General features: G+C 31.3%; 3 protein-coding genes across 4 annotated transcripts in view; 1 reads left to right on the forward strand and 2 right to left on the reverse strand.

The window, feature by feature from the left end:
* Positions 1-1,529: 1,529 nt before the first annotated feature.
* On the forward strand, positions 1,530-5,077 carry LOC111678365. Of its 2 annotated transcripts, none has more exons than XM_046956500.1 (9): positions 1,530-1,947; positions 2,010-2,141; positions 3,354-3,513; positions 3,596-3,802; positions 3,864-4,012; positions 4,073-4,203; positions 4,265-4,418; positions 4,482-4,598; positions 4,661-5,077. In XM_046956500.1, the coding sequence occupies exons 1-9, from the start codon at positions 1,846-1,848 to the stop codon at positions 4,796-4,798; spliced, it is 1,290 nt and encodes a 429-aa protein (XP_046812456.1). In that variant the 5' UTR covers positions 1,530-1,845; the 3' UTR covers positions 4,799-5,077. The 2 variants fall into 2 exon arrangements, with proteins under 2 accessions (XP_046812456.1, XP_023295430.2); XM_023439662.2 differs by having other exon boundaries at positions 4,485-4,598.
* A 2,808-nt stretch (positions 5,078-7,885) lies between these two features.
* On the reverse strand, positions 7,886-17,359 carry LOC111678361 (protein yellow). The gene is made up of 2 exons (XM_023439658.2): positions 16,931-17,359; positions 7,886-9,253 (listed from the first exon to the last, which is right to left on the reverse strand). The coding sequence occupies exons 1-2, from the start codon at positions 17,226-17,228 to the stop codon at positions 8,136-8,138; spliced, it is 1,416 nt and encodes a 471-aa protein (XP_023295426.2). The 5' UTR covers positions 17,229-17,359; the 3' UTR covers positions 7,886-8,135.
* LOC111678368 (BUB3-interacting and GLEBS motif-containing protein ZNF207) overlaps positions 17,360-19,111 on the reverse strand; it is a 58,389-nt gene continuing 56,637 nt past the window's right edge. The window contains exon 6 of the mRNA XM_046956487.1: positions 17,360-17,423. Within this exon, the coding sequence (XP_046812443.1) occupies positions 17,406-17,423 (18 nt within the window). The 3' untranslated portion in view covers positions 17,360-17,405. The remainder of the gene's footprint in view (positions 17,424-19,111) is intronic.

Genomic DNA, 19,111 nt, shown 5'->3' on the forward strand with positions numbered 1-19,111 from the left:
TTATTAATTGACATTTGACTGTCATCTCAAAAACTCGCTCTTAGGGAAACATGCTTATAATTTGGTTATGGGATTTGTTTAAATTTAGAGTTAATCTATTGATGGGGAAACTCTAATGTTTATAGGTTAACTAAGTATTTCTTGTTTACAATCGGTTTTTTTATGGGGGGAATGATAAAATATATATATATATATATATATATATATTATATATATATATATATATATATATATATATATATATATATATATATATATATATATATATATATATATATATATATATATATATATATATATATATATATATATATATATATATATATATATTTACGGATGATTACATTCGAAACGTAAAGTAATAAATATTAGTTAACACAATCATTTTATGGAGATATTATCTGTGAAATCAATTAAATAATTTATACCCATAATAAATAGATAGGACATGGACGATTAAAAACCAACATAACGGAAAGTTGTGCCTTTAGCTCTTAATGAAAGGAATACTTTTTTCGAAGTATGAACTTACAAATTCAAAAACCGACGTCCAAAAAATACTGCCATTATCGCACATGTATTTAGAGAAAATAATAACTTGAGCTTTCTTGACATTTTCATATATACAAATATGTAGTATGTATATTAAGATAATTTTAACTTGTGGCTCTAGTTTTATACACAAACTAAATTCACAATCGATTACAAAAAGAAAACAAGTATGAATGTAAAGTCGGATATAGCCGACCATATGATACCCTACACCAGTATGTTAAAAATGACGACTATTAAAAAAAAGCTTTATTCCGGAATATTTTCACTTTTTTGGCAAAAAAAGAGATTTTTTACATAAGGGCTCAAAGGGGAGTAGAGGAAAATATGGGCCATTCGTTTTAAATGATTATAGAGGAACTCACGTCTACGGGCTAGGATCAAATGAGGGCCGATCATTACAAAATTAGTAAACGTTCAATAAAACTGAATTTTTCCGATTTTGTTGACAAAATTTTTAACTTAATTATGAGCCCAAAGGCCCTATTTGGGAGAGTACGGTTGTATAAGAGCTAGGCGAATTATTAAAAACTATTTTAACCATTTTCAATAAGCTTCGTCCTTGGGCCAAAAAAGAGAGTGTGTTTCAATTATCTTGAAAATTGCGACCTGTACCTTGCGCACAAGGTTTACATGGGCAGCCAGCCAGACGAACGGACATACCTTAATCGACTCAGAAAACGATTCTAAGCCGATTGGTATACTTTAAGGTGGGTAAAGACGAATATTTTTGTATGTACAAACATCAGCACAAACCCAATAAACCCTCTCCACTAAAGTGATGTAGGAAATAATAAAGATAATACAAATATTATTTTTATCAATGATACGGTTTATAAAAAAAATACCGTAGCATATAAATTTTCCCATTTATCTCTTCCATGTTCAAGTGTCATCTTCGGTATGTGTACAAAAAAAGTTCAATATATTTCCCAATTATTTGTACTTAGTTATCCACGAGTGTTCGTGAAAAATCATGTAAATCATGTCTGGCATGGACATCGATTATTGTATATTCCTGAAATCGACTCAAATTTCGATTTATCTAGTACAACATATAGTTACAGTTAAATTGATAAAAAAATCATTTACGAGCATAAATCAATAAAAGTAGAAAAACGGGAGAAAAACATTTGTTATCAAATGTTATCTATTATCAATATTCTACGTGGGAATTTCAACAAGATGTTTTGCGAAGCAATTTTAATGGTAATGGATTTGCATCAAACTAACATTCAGTTCTTAAACTCAATTCTGTAGCTAAGGTTCGAATTAGTAGCTGCATTTATTTCAATGGGCTATTGGTCGGAATTGAAAGCCTGGCTGTTAAAGGACCCGGCAAAACTTATTCGTTATTTAGTTCTATTCATCTGTTGTGTTATTGTTATTGTGCAGGTATTTTCTTAAAAAAAAATAAATATTTAAAAATATTAGTTTTTAAAAAATATTTCTTGTAGTTATATGAGTGTTTTTCAAAATTGGATAATCCGCCAATATCCACACATTCTTATTACAATTTAAACGAAACGATTGAAATGCCAGCTATAACAATATGTCGTGATCCTCCCTATAAAACTAAAGAATTAAAAGTGAGTAAAATAATTTCGGTTATACTTATGTATATTAGTTACAAATATATAAAATATGGATCTATATTTTAATGTATAATTTTAAAATTTATTCTGATATTCAAGTGAATCTACAATGAGACTTTTCAGGGATCCAATTAATGTCCTCTAACTATTCGTAGAGACAAAAATTCTGGAATGCTCGGATTACCCATGTACGATCTCTAAGTAATACTGTATATCCATTCAGTTCAAGTTCAGTTTTAGTTCAGTTCTAGTTCAGTTCTAGTTCAGTTCTATTTCAGATCTATTTCAGTTCTAGTTCAGGTCTAGTTCAGTTCTAGTTCAGTTCTAGTTCAGTTCTAGTTCAGTTCTAGTTCAGTTCTAGTTCAGTTCTAGTTCAGTTCTAGTTCAGTTCTAGTTCAGTTCTAGTTCAGTTCTAGTTCAGTTCTAGTTCAGTTCTAGTTCAGTTCTAGTTCAGTTCTAGTTCAGTTCTAGTTCAGTTCTAGTTCAGTTCTAGTTCAGTTCTAGTTCAGTTCTAGTTCAGTTCTAGTTCAGTTCTAGTTCAGTTCTAGTTCAGTTCTAGTTCAGTTCTAGTTCAGTTCTAGTTCAGTTCTAGTTCAGTTCTAGTTCAGTTCTAGTTCAGTTCTAGTTCAGTTCTAGTTCAGTTCTAGTTAAGTTCTAGTTCAGTTCTAGTTCAGTTCTAGTTCAGTTCTAGTTCAGTTCTAGTTCAGTTCTAGTTCAGTTCTAGTTCAGTTCTAGTTCAGTTCTAGTTCAGTTCTAGTTCAGTTCTAGTTCAGTTCTAGTTCAGTTCTAGTTCAGTTCTAGTTCAGTTCTAGTTCAGTTCTAGTTCAGTTTTAGTTCCATACTTAATAAAAATTTCCAACATTCCCGAATAGTCATTTAGCACCTACAGTGTTAGTTCCGGTAAGGGATTTCGTTGATACCGCACTGACATTATAATATTCTTTCCGAATAGTCAAATAAACATTGTAACCCAAAAGGAAATCGATAACTAAGATCCACAGATCCATACTATCATATATTTGTATATTTATTTTATAGAGTTGCTTAGAGCGTATGTCTGAACAAAAAATACTTTCTTCACTGAATAGTTAAGATTTCCAAATGATAATCTCACTAGCATTCTGTGCGTTCCGCAATTCTATCATATAATAAAACCGAACAAAATCTAAAATTATTTTTTCATATTTTGATAAAAAAAAATTCCAGAAAATATCCGGTAATGACTGTACACATCCAAAATATAGCAGTTGTTGGTCTGATTATCCTTATGATGATGTTGAATTATTGGATTTTTTTACAAATACAACTTTTAATGAAAGTGAAACATTTTCCAAATACCAATATGGATTAAATGGATTCGAAGAATGTGAGTAGTTGTGGGAGAAAAAATAAATCAATTAAATAATTTAGATTCCTAATTATTTTATATAAAATAAAACAACAACAAGTTGTGGAAATCACGGATAGTTTACATTTCTATATGGGACGTTGTCATACGATACGACCAAAAATATCTCTCAAACGAGCAAGTAAATCGACCGGTTATGCGATTACGTTAAAACACCATCTTACTAAAGAAGAAATAAAGACGGGATTCTTTGAAAATCCGCCAGGTTGGCATTTATATATACATGATATGAGAGAAAATTTTACGGGTATAAAAATAATTCAAAAGTCATCAAATTGTAATAACATATTGAGTAATTTATTATTTAGAGATAAATATGAAAGCTTCGGGTCGGGTGGAATATGTATTTGCCGATATAAATGAAGATATCGAAATTAAATTACAGAGTCAGTATTTTTCAAATATTGAAACGAAACAAAATTATTGTAATCGAAAAGAGGGCTACAGTGATTTAAAGGTGAGTTATTAAACGATCATAACAATTATAAATAATAATTCATAAAATAATTGCTTAAAGTGTGGTGAAATTTGTATTTGGCATGAATTGGGTAGAAAATCAAATTGTTCTGGACCCTGGATGCCTGATGCTCATTGGCCTCACTGTTCGAATTACAAGACAATGATGAAACTTATTGGCGAATATGGAAAGTGAGACTTTCGAAATAAGTTTTATTACAAAATGTATCGCCTAACAATCTCCTTTTTTCAGAGTTTATGATAGCGATGATGATCGTGTCGACTGTAATTGTGCACAACCCTGTGAATCGAGAATATTTTCCGCTTACATTCAAAATCGTAAAAGTTTTGCTTATGCCGAACCCAATACTCAAATCTATATATATTATACCACAAAATTAATATCCGTAACGATTTATTGTAAATTACTATTTACTAAATATAAAAAAATAATGTAAATTTTTATTTAGCAGATGATCGAAGAGCGACCAAGTTACGATACAACACAATTTATAGCCGATGTTGGCGGTTCTTTGGGTTTCCTCTTGGGTCTATCTGTCTTGGGTTTAATTGGCATTTTAGAACATGTAATTTATATTGTTATTTAATGTTAATTATGTTTTTTATATTAATTTTTAAATATTTACAGATAACTCTCTTGTTATGCGGTGGGGTCATTAAGAAAATGCAACATAAAAATGAAAAACGTATTAAGGACCATGAAGAGTTGGATAAAGATTCAGAAACTACAGTTGATATCGCTACTATTTATAAAGCTAAATATTAAAATGTTGTTTAACATATAGCCCCAATATATTTTTATTAATATTGTAAATGTAATAACCCAGGAAAAACTTTAGAACTTGTTCTAAAAACTACTAGTTCTAGAACGAGTGAAAACAGCACCACTTCAGATTCTTAAACAACAGTCTTGGATCTAGTAGTGTCGCCATTAATTCTGGAACCCGCTGATTAGAATACTGTTGTGGTTCTTAAATACTTCTAAATAGTTTTCAAGGAACTAGTTCTTTGAAACTAGTTATACATTGCTACTGCACTAGTTCAATGGAACGCATACTAGTTTTGAAACAACTTCTTGGAATTAATTGAAAAAATTAAAAAAAAATCAAAATTTATAAACTTTTATCGAAATAGAAAACGTGTTCAAATGTATATTTTTGCATTCCACTGAACTACAAGATATTAAAGAGCTTCCTAAGTAAATGGTAACCTTACAAAAAATATTTAAAAAATTTGAGGTGCGGAAGTATTATATGAAATTTTACGTAAGAAAATGTATATGTATGTAAGTTTTGTAAATAACATTGGTACAATAGTAAAAATTCCACAACAGTTTCTCAAAATTACTCCTAATCTTAATAATTTCAAAAAAACGCTAAAAAAGAATATTGGTCTCAACGCCAAACTAGAACTAGTTCAGGCTAAAATCATGTGTTCTAGAACTAGTTGTAGAACTAATACAAATTTTCCTGGAAATTTTAATTAATAATAAAAATATTTAAATTTGTCTAATATTAATGTTCAGTAAATATTAGCATTTGGAATAATAGAACAATATTGTTTTCTACCTTTGGGTTGGGTTTAACTACCTTTCATTATCCCGATTATAATCAAGTTTTCTGATACCCCTACGATGCAAGGTTGATATCGCTCAAATTGTTGTTTTAGCAGTCGGAAATTATTTTACGCATACCGTGATGGTAAGAACTTTATTCTGAATATTTGTGTAGTATATAGGTAGATAGTTTCTGTGTTTTTAAGATAGAACCATAGACCCGTTTTGACTGTCACTTTATAGCTCTATAATTAAGCTTTACTACGATTTCCTAACTGCAATCAATGTCTTACAGTTCAAAACGATTTGTATGTCTGATAAACGATAGGGTCATCTGGTGTTTGTATATAGCTGTCCACTAGGTCCAGTATATATTTTTGACATGTTCCACTAGGTCCAGTATATATTTTTGACATGTTCTATAACCTTTTGGCTAAAGAAAAGTAATAGCTCTGTATATTTCCAAGGCATTTGAAAGAGTGTGACATGGTGGATACCTATTAAAACTAATAGCTTTTCTCTCGATTTCTCAGAGAACATACAATACGATTTGTTCACCCGGGGATATGTCACATTGATGAAAAACTACATCTTGGTGTTATTGCAAGCCCGAGGAAACGATGAGCTACAATAAATCTAGTCTACCGGAACTATAAACTAATGATGATCAACTGTATCCTCGGCCTTTCATTGCAATGAAAACTACAAAATCTTAAGACCTCAGGGCCGAGTTTGAGACTTTGTTTTGTTTTAGATAGGTGGATGGGCTGGTTTGTGTTTTAAATTTAAAATCGCGGGAAGGGAATGTTGGTTAAAAGTCTGATATGGGATAAAGTCTATAATTGGAAATATATTCAGTGTTATTGCAGAAGTTAACACATACCCCACAAAGGAGTCACTGTGGGAAATGAGTTGGTGTTAAGTGTATATGATACAGGGTATGAATGTAAGGTATACGGTAGGGATATTCTAGAGTGGGTGTATCAAATGAATGGGAAAAGGTTGAATGGTGATTAAAGGAATCTCATACAACTGATACCATTGAATTTTCCTTTCATGTTCAGATATATTTACTCTATTAATGCCAGATTTACCACAGTTTGTACTTTCGATATAGCGGCCGACTTAACAGAGCTGATTCCGTGGTTGTAAACGGAAAAGAAGTAACCCAGGTCACCCAGTTGTTGAATAATACCATCCTGAAATAAGGCCAACACGAGTTGTTATACGCGGATGGAATTTCACCAAACGAGTTCAAGCAATGTGTGCTATTCTTATTCGGTCGAGATAATGGATGCGATTTCAACGATTTCCTAAGTCTCAATGTTGCTTTTTTGCTTAAATAAGAGTATGGTTCCATCTTTATCTTAAGGAATCAGTCAGTTATCCTGTCCAGCTAATAGATTCGATTTCAACTTCCCTAAGACTCAATGTAGCTTATTAGCTTAAATATGAGTATGGTTCCATCTTTATCTATGAGTGGATATAGTAAGGAATCAGAAACTTTTGAATTACAGTGTGATGTCTTCTGGACTAAAGTAAGACATACTTCTCTCCATCTGATCATTATTTACAATAGATGACTTGAAAGTAGAGTAGCTAACTGTATTCACTCTCTAAATCGAGTTCTATCGATATTACAATAAAATGTGTTCATTTGATATCTGGGCAATAGGTTTTATTATTCGACATTCATCAATACTACATTCGTTTGTGTTCGATTGCCCAGTGAATTGCTCAACACATTACAGGGAAAATTCATTATTCAGCCGTTCTGTTCGTATGTGGAACAGACTTCCTATTTTTTCTAGTTCCAACACAATGCTCTAAATGAACATGGTCCATCTTCTGTGCTGATCATAAAAAATTGTTAATTCTATATCAGTGGGCTACAATAAATCAATTTATACTTGAACAAAGTTTGGAAATAATGCAAAATTATTTGCAAACTGAAACAATCCAAATTATAAGGTTAATATCGTTAAAGCCATTCGAGAGATACATATAATCAGAAAACATCAACAAAATCATTGAAAACTGGAATGACGGGATAAGTGAAAAAGCCTTTAACATTTTAAAGGGACATGTTTATATATATTTAACATATCCAACAAAAATAGACGCAATAATTTGCATCATTCGGATCTTAGTGTTATGAAAAATAAATCCGTAGAGAGTACCCACTGGCTCCATTTCACCTACGAACCCGATAAACTGTAAATCAACTTAAAAATATCTCTGCTGCAGGTGCGTTTAAACTTTGTTACGATAACTCTAATAAAATTAATTACAATAATATTAAATTTATATTATTAATAACTTATTAATTTATTTTTAATTTTTCTCTAAAAATACGAATTAATCAGATACTTTATTTAGTTTACTACTGAGGTAATTTTTAACATTTAAATAAATCATTTTTCAATAAATTTACAACAAATACTATACAAAAACTAGAATAAAATATGTATATAATTAAAATAATATTAAATGGCCTTAAAAACTAAAACCTAAAACAATTATCAAGATCAAATTTCCAACAGGTTTATCACCTCAACAACGACATTAGAACTGCTGCCAAAAGAAGCAAATTCGCCAACAACACCTGTGATCCAGCAGATGTTGATCTATTATTATTGTTGTTTCTATTGTTATTTGAGGCCGTATTTAAAATATCGCCTAATTTATTAATGATTTCCGGCAGAGGTTTGGTTTTAATATCACAAGCGGTATTTTCAATGGCATCCTTAACATGAGCTGTTAAAATACGGAAATTTACGGAATTTGGAAAGAGTTCACCGTAGAGATATTCCTGCAAACGATTTGATAACACCCAAAGACGATCTTGATCATCAACTTTAATATCACTGGGGAAAACCATTTCAATGGGATTCATATAGACACGACCTTGAGACTTGATGGTGTAGGCGCGATTAGAAGTTTTCCAACAGGCAACGGCATTTAAATTGGGCAAAGCATAAAATAAAACTCCCGTTAATTGATCCAAAAATGAAGCACCCGCCTGAGCATTTGGTCCGCGAGAGCCTAATATTTTAAATTCTTTATATATTTGACCTTCGATGGCTAAAGTTTTATTGCGTAAAATCATGGTGCTGACAGCAAATTCCATGGTCGAACTCAAAGGATGAAAATATAATGTGGAATAGCCATCTTGTTGCATTTTACTTAAAGCCAAACCATAGAGACCATCATCCCATTGAAAATCACGACCACCAATACTATAATTTCCAGCCAATGGATCGGGATGGAAATAATTATGTTGAACTCTCCAAGATTCTTCCTGTTTCCACGAATAAACCACTAAACCAGGGCTACCCAAATCTGCTGCATAGGCAAAGGTGTTATCACAGTCACCATCTTCTATGGCCAAATTGGCATAAAATGAACTTTCTTTAACTTGATCTTCGGGGAAAATGTGACGTCTGAGTAGATTGTCATTGTGTAAATCGTATATTAAAAGCTGAGCAGGTCCATAGAGCATGGTCTCCTCTAATACACTGGAAATACGAGAATCTAACACCCATAAACGTCCACAACGATCGGCACGCATGCGAAAGGGTGATACCAATTCTGGATTCATTTCATTGAGATTGTGTGCTTCCCAACTGGGATAAGGTATTAGAGCGGCGGATTTTGTTGCAGTGTCTGTAAAGAAAATTAGAAAGGGCGATTATTTTATATATAGATTTATAATAATCTAGTCAAATAAAAATATAATCTATTATTTAATGTCTAAGAAACGTCCTATCGAACCTTTTGGGTATGATTATAAAGTTTGAGAATAGAGATACTCTAATTTAGTTATTCCACTTTCAATCGGAATGGAATTCTGACAGACCTGATTATTTCGAATGATTACAGAGACAAAGTAAGTCACACTCACATTGTTGTTGGAGAGCATACTGACGGGAATATTGTTATCAAATTATTTTTTAGCTGATGGTAAGGAAATGGATCCTATTTCAATACAAAATGATATATTTCCTTTATTTTAGAAAAGGATCACAACAAGTGTAAGGTAACACTGTTCAGACAACGGTAACACTGTTGACAGCATTCAACAAGATAGGTTGGTAACGCATTCTTTCAAAAATGGAAAACACAATTTGTTGAAACAAAAACGTAATTTACAAAATTAAAAATACAATTTGTAAACAAATGCACATACATATGTACCAACACATTCAATATATATTTATCTGGAATGCGTAAAAATTGTAGTAAACAAAAATATATTTTAGATAAATATTTGTGGAAATATAAATTATTAAATAAATTACAGAAACCAACAAAAGCCAATTTTGCAAAAAACGTTTTAGACTTAATATTAAGAATTTTAAAGGTCTCCAAAATAGTGAATCCTTTAAAGAGCAAGGAATATGGAAAGAATTTAAAATGTTAAGAGAGCAATAGATGTGAAAGTGGTGAATCTTTAAGGGCCAATCTTTAGGCAAAGGATTAGGGATTAAATTAAAATTAATCCTCGAAAGTAGTTTTTGAATATTCAATCAGCTAATTTTGTTTGCTGGTTTAAACGATCAATGGAGGTGGTTTAAACTCGAGCAAGAAATGTAAAAGTGTACACAGCTGAACTTAAAAACATCAAAGGGCCTTAACATCAGAAACTATTTATTTTTAGATTATCTAATCTTATTATTAATTGGCATTTGATTGCCAACTTAAAAACCCGCTCTAAAAGAGCAAAGAATACGGAAAGAAATCAAAATGTTAAGAGAGCGATAGATGTGAAAAGTAAATTTCCCCTCCAAATGGTAAAAAAAGAAGAAAATGGTCATAATATGGAAATCTCTGTTACCTAAATAACGAAACCAAAAGAGTCACCTAATTCACATCTTCTAGTTCTACGTGGAATATACTTCCTATATAATAATAACAAAAATTATATCCCTCCGTTACTTTTCTTTGTCTTCACACAACTTACATAAATTCTGCATGTTATAGGACTAGAGTCCTTATACTCTTACTGTCCAATACTAATTAATCGGGTTGCTTTAACTTCGGCTATAGTGCGTAGAAACTATAACGGAATTTTTTGGAGATTAGTCTTTACTATTAAGGTCCTGATCCGAGACATGTCTAGCCAGTTCGACTGCTTTCATGATACAATATATGATTTCTAGACTTCTTTTACATCTAGTTACCAAGATAGAATGCAACGTATGAAATTTCAAAACTCTAAGATCTACCTGACTATCAACATAAAGTGTCACTTTATAGCTGTTTTCCATATTAATACGATCTCCGTCAGAAAAATTCTTGGGAAAATCTATAAATCAGATTTATATCACATTCATTCAGATAAACTTGGCTCCCAGTTCACAATTTTTGAACAAATACTTGCTATATCTCTCTTTCTTCTCTTACAGGTATTATTACAAAGGGATCAACATGGACCCAAGTAAAGCCGAAACGGCTACATGTGATAACCTAACCTATATCAAGTATGCTTCGATGCCCTAATCGCAAAATAGATAATTAATTCTTTAGGATTTTTCATATTATCTTTTTTGGTGAAAACTACTGGAGTCGCCTCTATATACAAATGTGAATATATATATTTATTGGACTCCATTACTTCATATGACAAGTGTCAAACCCTCTATTATCCAGCTATTTCCTAATCCAAAAATTTGGATTTCTCTTAATTCAAAATGTTTATCTTTGATTGTTTACCTGTTATACGAATTTGTGTACTTATATCATATGGGAGGTGCCGCACCCGCTTTTGATAGATCTTACAACGTTGACAGTAAAATGTGCAGAAAATGTCTAACAAAGTGTCAACTTTTTGTCTTGCAACATTGTCAGTGATACTCCGCCCAAGGGCATGTTACCTTGGCGAGACCTCCGCCTTGGTGTTATTGCAATTCCGGGGTATAAAAAGGTGGCCAGTACCTCCAGTCTGGCCGGGACTTAAAAATTTTTTACAGTCTACTGCTTGGCTTAGTCCTTGCATAGATTGCCAGAGGTCAGATCAGAGCACCGCATAATGTTGTATTACGGGTGGCCAGTTGCCCGCAGGACTATGTCCTGGCTGGTCAGTTGGTTGAGGTTCCTTCGAGATCCACTTAGTGGATGTGGTTTAAACCCAAATTCGCGGGGAGAAAAGACTGATGCATGATAATAGTCAATATTTCGGGATAAATTCGGTGCTGTTGCCAAAAAACAACAGATAACCCACAGAGGAGTGGCTGTGGGACTAAGCGTTGTAAATGAGTTGGTATTAATTGTATATGGTACGGGATGAATGAGGTGTACGGCGGGCCTCACCTTCCCGTCTACCTATAATGAATGCCTCGTATGTTTTTCTCTTATGAATGTGTCGTATGAAAGGTATCATATACATTTGATATCACTGAATTTTCCTTCCTTGCCCAGATATCTTCAGAGTATACCCTGTTCATACCACATTGTGTCCCTGTGAGTAAGAACAATGTTTACGGCTTATTGATGGATCGTACTTCGGTGTACCGGTTAGGCGCTGTTGCCGAATCAACAGAGGCCATCCAATGGTCAGAGATTAGATAGCTCGAGTACTCCAGCAAAGTACTTGTGCATGTACAAAAATTGCCACCTGTGTTCTTCATTGAAGAAAAAAGGGGCGATGGTAGACCGTTCTCAAATCTACACAGTGGATGAAAAAGACCACCGTGAGATAAGGCCGTCAAGGCTCACTTAAAACTCTCGACATTTCTGTCAGTGATGCTTTTTCTGACAATGTTGCACATTTTCAGCACATTTTACTGACAACATTGTAAGATCTGACAACCATGTATTACAACTTAAAGACTATGTGCAGGGACGGTCAATAATCAGTCAAGTTACAGAATCAAACATTTGGAACACAAGTAGACAGACATGAGGATTTGTTTTTATTGGAAAAAGTTTTTTATCGTTGTCCAGTGTAATTACAAAGTCTTTCGATTTATCCATATTTGTGAAGACACATGTGAAAATATACTTTAAGAAATGTTAAGAAAACAAATTTTCTACCAAATCTATAATTAATCAGAATATTATATTATTTTTTTTACGAATGTTTTGCCAAAAAAAAAAAATTACTAATAATAACAACCATCAGCTATACTAAATTCTATATTAAATTACAATAACAACAATTATTTATAGATATAACCAAATAGAGAAGAATAAGAAAACAAGTTCATGATCAAAACCCCAATAATTCAAGTAAATTTTTTTAAGTATTCAGTTTAATAATGACTAAATCTAGGAAATTTTTGTCCAAACTTTTTAAGATGTTTCTGTTTAAGATTTGTTATTGTTATTTATTCAATACAAATAAATGTTTTAAATAATGTTTGTTAATGTTAATTATGGCAATAAAATTAATTGTTGTGTTAAAAAATTGTGTTAAAATTGCATTTAACCACAAACAAATAATAATAAAATAAATTAGCATAATAATGAAAGTAAATATGTAAACATGCATATATATGTACATAAATATATATTTATTTGGTTCAAATAATTTTTGTTATATTTAAACAACTAATTAGCAAATTATATAAAATTTACGAGAGTTTAACTAATCGTTTAGCGTATAAATAGTCGTAAATATTCCAGTTCAGTATTCTTTATAAAAATGACTGTTAGTCAGTGCAAATAAATTGATTACAAAAAGGTGATTGATCTTTTGTATTAAGTTTAAATCTAAAATCACAAACAATTATTAAAAATAAATGAATTGAAAAAAATACATAATACGTTTTAAATAATTTTCTTAATATGCGCAATTAGTAAGACAATGATTGAGTAAACAAATATTTCAAAAAAAATATCCGCAAAATATATTTAAATTTTGTATAAAAATTTTGAGCATCTTCAATTAAGTTTCAATCAAATGACAAATTGTTTTTGAAAGATTTAGCATTAAGTAAAATATTTATCATTAAAAGAAATATTGTGAAAAATAAAAAATTTTCTGCCCATATTTTCATTTCAATTAAAACAATTTTTTATGCTAAAATTAACCAAAGAAAATTGTATTGAAATATTAAAATTATTTTATTTTCTATTTTTTCGTTTTTTTTTATTACAAATAAAACATTTTTAGATCAAGGCAACTGAACTTTTTTTTCCAAATTAAGGTGTGTGGTGTGCTCACCAAACAATTTAATTTTATTTTTCTTCTTTTAATAATTTTATTTTAGAAGAACAAAAAAACAACTTAAATAAATAAATGAATTATCAAAAGAAATTTTTGTACATTCATTTATATTTATTTTATTAAAAAATATTTTTTTCAAAAATTTTACATTAAAATGTTTGTATGTAGGTGGTGGTGTTGGTGTTGGTAGCGGCATTTCTATTAATTAATGAAAAAAATCTAAATTTTATTTAAGAAAACAAATTATGGTTTAAAAAAGTGTTTGTTTTTAAATAATTTATTTTAGGAGAAAATAAAAATTATGAAATTCCTCAATAAAATCAAAATTTACTAGACTTTTTAAAATTAGCTAAATTACTCATCATGAAAATATTATAGAATTTAATAAATATTATGTCAAGCAGAATTTACTCTTGACGAAAGTGTAAATTTTAATCGTACGAATCATATAACTTTGTTTTCTAGAACAAAGTTATTTGGTTCTTTGCAGTTAATGTACGATTCTTAATAGATCTGTAGACTCATTATTGGTTTATTTTTACAAGGATTTATACATATTATTGAGAATATTTTTAAATCTGTTCATGGTCCCAAGATTTCAGGAATGAATGAATGTCGAAGTTCTTTACATGAGTACCTGGCACGGAGGTCTTTTTCATCCACTGGGTAGACTTGAACAACGGTCAACCATCGCCCTTGAACCCTTCATGAAGAACTCAGCTGGCAATTTTTGTACATGGTACAAGAACTTTGCTAAAGTATTCGAGCTATCTAATCTCAGAACATTGCTGCTTCGTTGCTTAACTTCCGAGATGTAAAACATTACTTACGTATACAACCACGCAGATGGGATGGACTCTGTTGATTCGGTAACAGCACCTAGAAATGTAACCGGTGGACCGAAGTACGAATCCATCAAATAAGCCGAAAATTTTATTCTAACTCACAGGGACACACTGTGGTAATTCTGATATGAACAGAGTATACTCTGAACAAATCTGGACAAGGTAGGAAAATTCAACGGTATCATTTGTATATAAAACTTTTCATCCATCATCATACGACCTAGCATACATCTCATTTATACGTCACATTCTTAAGAGAAAAACATACGACAAATTTATTATAGGTAGAGGGGTGGGTGAGGCCCACCAGATACCCCACATTCATCCCGTACCATATACAATTAATACCAAGTCATTTCCATCGCTTAGTCCCACAGTCATTCCTCTTATCCAAAATATTGACATTACCTTACATCAGTTCTTTAACCGTAACTTACTCTTCCCGCGAATTTGGGTTTAAACCACGGCCTCTATGTGGATCCCGAAGGAACCTCAACAAACTGACCATCCAGGACATAGTCCTGCGGGCAACTGGCCACCCGTAGTACCAGATTATGCGGTGCTCTGGTTTGACCTCTTTCAATCTATGCAAGGACTACGTCAGGCAGTAGACTGTACCAATTTATAGTCCCGGTTAATATTGATGTGCTTAACGTGGTGTTGTTTAACTAGTGGATAAGCGACTCACCAACGTCCCCTTGTGCTTCTTCACGCCGGTGGCAATTTACGTATATTGAATTTCTGGTCCCGTTCTCGGTTGTAAATCTGATATGAGCATAGTTTACTCCGAACACAGAAGAAAAATTCAATGGTATCAATTGTATAAGATACATTTCATCCATCACCATTCAATCCAGCATACTTTTCATTTATCCGACACACTCATAAGAGAACAACATACAACAGACTCACACAAGGTATACGAGCGGATAAGCACCGTATACCCCCATCATTCATGTCGTATTCCCCTCAATAAAGGCCCTCTCAGAAAATGACTTTAATGCTCTTTAATTGGTTTAAATATACGAGTATATTAATGAAATTTGACATAAGTAAGTTTCTTATCACCAATTTTTTGTGGATCGTTCCATATAAGGTCCTCTTCAGAAAAGTTCTTTAACGATTATTATTGGCAAAATAGTACGAGAATAGAGATGAAATTCGACATAAGAAAGTTTCTTAGCCAAAACCTCTAAACTGACTTTTTGAGAATCGCTATATGGAAAAAATGTATGAAAAATTCATTCTACCTCTCATATAGAATACACTTCCGGGTAATACTTACAACGTCGATAATTGACTAATAAATGTTATTAACCCATTGAAATTCTGCATATATATGCGTTATATACTTTTATATCGTTTCACTAATGTGACTATACCTTCTTTCTTCTTAATCTTATTAAAACATCCAATTAGACCATTTAGGTCTTTTTAGAACTTTCTTCAAATACAAAAAACAATTGTGCAATTCACAATCGATGTCGTAGCGTTGTATGTCATATACATTTTTCAAATAATTTTTTTTTTTTTAACAAAAACAATTCAATTATAAAATAAGAATGAAATTATATATTGACCCTAGCAATTAAGGCCCTATAATTATAAAGTTCATGAGGGTCATCAAGGCTAGTATAGAACTTGGTTTTGCAACTTTTTGTCGAGGGTGCAGTTGTATGGGCGCTAGATGAAATAATAGACCGATCTTAACAATTTTCAATAGGTTTTAGCCCTTTGACAATAGAAGATCAGGTGCCAAATTTCATTGAATTATTTTGGAAATTTGCATCTTGTAGTTTGATTACAAGGCTTACATGGATGGATGGACGAACATAGCTAAATCGACTTAGAAAATGATTCTGAGCCGACTGGTATACTTTAAGGAGGGTATAGGACCAATATTATTGTGCGTTACAAACAATATACCCTCCCCACTAAAGTGGTGTAGGGTATAAAAATTACGACATACTACGATACAACTGTACAACACCGATTGTGAATAGGACAAATGTTTATTTAAAATTTAGCCAAACTATGTTAATCAATCGAAAAAATAGTATAATAATACTGAATTGTATTATTTAAACAGATACATATGTACACGTACATACATATCTTAATCGTTATAAATTTGTTTGATTTATTTCATTTGCAATAGCTGCTAAATACCTGTATAATTAAAGTAAAGTAATTAAATTTTCTAATTACTTTTTTTGTCTTACTAACAAAAACAAAATACTCTATTATTAAGCGAATTTAATTGAGTTGTTTCAAAAATTCACGTTCAACGACCAATTAAAGAGCCATAAAACATTGTAACAAACTTACCATTTAGATCAAGGTAGGCCAATGATGCCGGCACACCATCGCGCCAACGTGGCAAAGTTACAAACAGTCTTGATTGATATACCTCAATGCCGAATGGTATGACATTTTCAGGTTTGAATTCAAAACTTTCAATGGCCGACCAACGTTCCTCAGCACTGGCATATTTAAAATCGATTTCTTTCCATTCGTATGCAACACGCAAATTGTCATTTGAATGCACATGGCCGATTAAATGTGTTGCCAAAATGACAAACAATATTGTTGTTGTCGTTGTTGATCTTGTCCACAAATTAGTCATTATTACTATTTGTTGTTGTTGTTGGAATGTAAAAATTTACAAAATGCACATAAATCAATTAATACATGAATAATAATTTCTCTATAGATTTTTAATTTATTTCTTTTTTTTTTTTGTAAATTAATTTAATTCTTGAAAAATTTGTCTGCTTTTTGTTGTTTGTGGATTCTTGGTTTATCACAGATTTGTATTGATCTGCAAAAGAAAAAAATAAATAAAAGAGAAAGGAAATAATTAGTAAAAAATAAAACTAAATTTATTTATATACATTAATTTATAACGTTTATTTAAAAATATTCAAATTAATTTAGTTCAATATTAAAAATATTCTATACACTTTTAATATTTAATCGTTTTGATGGTATTATTATCATATTTGCTATTATTTAATTAATACAAATAACCTTCAAATACCGGATCAAGTTTTCTACAAAAAAAAATATTGATATTGTATTTGTTTTGATTTTGAAAAATCTGACAAAATTTCATAAACTCTAAAATACACTCACACACAATCATTTGCACACGCATTTACTAAAACTATATAATAGTTAAAACTCTAATCTATTAATTTAATAAAAACACTGCTCTTGACAATCACTTCAGAAACCTCGGGTTTATCATAAAACTTGACAGCAACATACAAAAACTGACAGACAGACAAACAAACATATATACAGACACATAGATTAAAAGACAGACACAACGTCTGGTTGAATAGACTGGTAAATTTGCAACAGTATTTTACTTGATACATACACTGGAGAGCAAAACAAATAAGTAATTAATAAAATTTTCTTAGAAAATGATTTTTTTAGTTTTGGAAAATATAATCCAAAATAGTTTTGAAAATTTAATTTGACAACTTCAAAACGGTTGCATTACTTAATGAAATTTCGATAGAAATTTTACTTTCGATCAGAATGGAATTCTGTTGCAGTTATCTAAATTCATAAATAAATAATTCACCTGTAATTGAACATTAAAATTCCTGTAAGAATAATAGAGATAATGGAATGAGAGAATAGAGAAGACAGAAAGAACAAAGACTGAAGAAACTGACAAAATCAACATAGAATAAAGACGAGTTATAAAGATGCGTTCACACTTATTCTGTCGAACGCCATAAGACATTCTAATTGAACATTTGATAAGTCGAATAAATCGCCTAAATAGACCGAACCAGGAATCCAAATTCAAACCTCTTCCAAGAGAGGATAGATACATAGAAAATGAGATCGCTTATTTTAGGTTTATTACGAGCATTTTCCATACAAAATTCCCACTATAAATCATCAATAACATTATTAAGCATTTATGAATATGCGGGTAAGGAAATAGTAAGATCAGCGTGAATCTATAAGGTCCATAGCGCATTTTATAACTCGAATAAATCACCAAAGTAGGCCGACCCAAGAGTTCGATTTCAAACCTCTTCCAAGGGAGAATAGATACAGAGAAGATGAGATACAGTATCTACTTCATTATCATTTTTAATTTCTACAAAAGTCGATAAACGGTCTTATAAAGACTTAAAAACAATTAGACCTGCGTGGATCTATTTGTTTTAACAATACTATTGTCATACTCCCATGTCCTTTGACCCATATTATGGTAATGTTCGAATGTCTCGCCATCTTATTCAGAGACGTTCATGGACATTTCTAGATGTGAATAAACACACCAGTTAGCATCTTAACAGTTTGACTATCGGTATAAATTGTGATATCTCTGTTAGATATCCAATTGCACCTTAGAAAATTCGACTCCCTCTTTACCACTGAGATCCTACAGATTGAATGATACTGCAGGCATCATTGAGTCTTAAAGAGATACAATTAACTATTAAGCTCAATTTGGCGGTAGTAAACATATTATTTCGT

Source organism: Lucilia cuprina, chromosome 2 (assembly GCF_022045245.1).
Source record: "Lucilia cuprina isolate Lc7/37 chromosome 2, ASM2204524v1, whole genome shotgun sequence".
Classification (NCBI taxonomy): domain Eukaryota; kingdom Metazoa; phylum Arthropoda; class Insecta; order Diptera; family Calliphoridae; genus Lucilia; species Lucilia cuprina.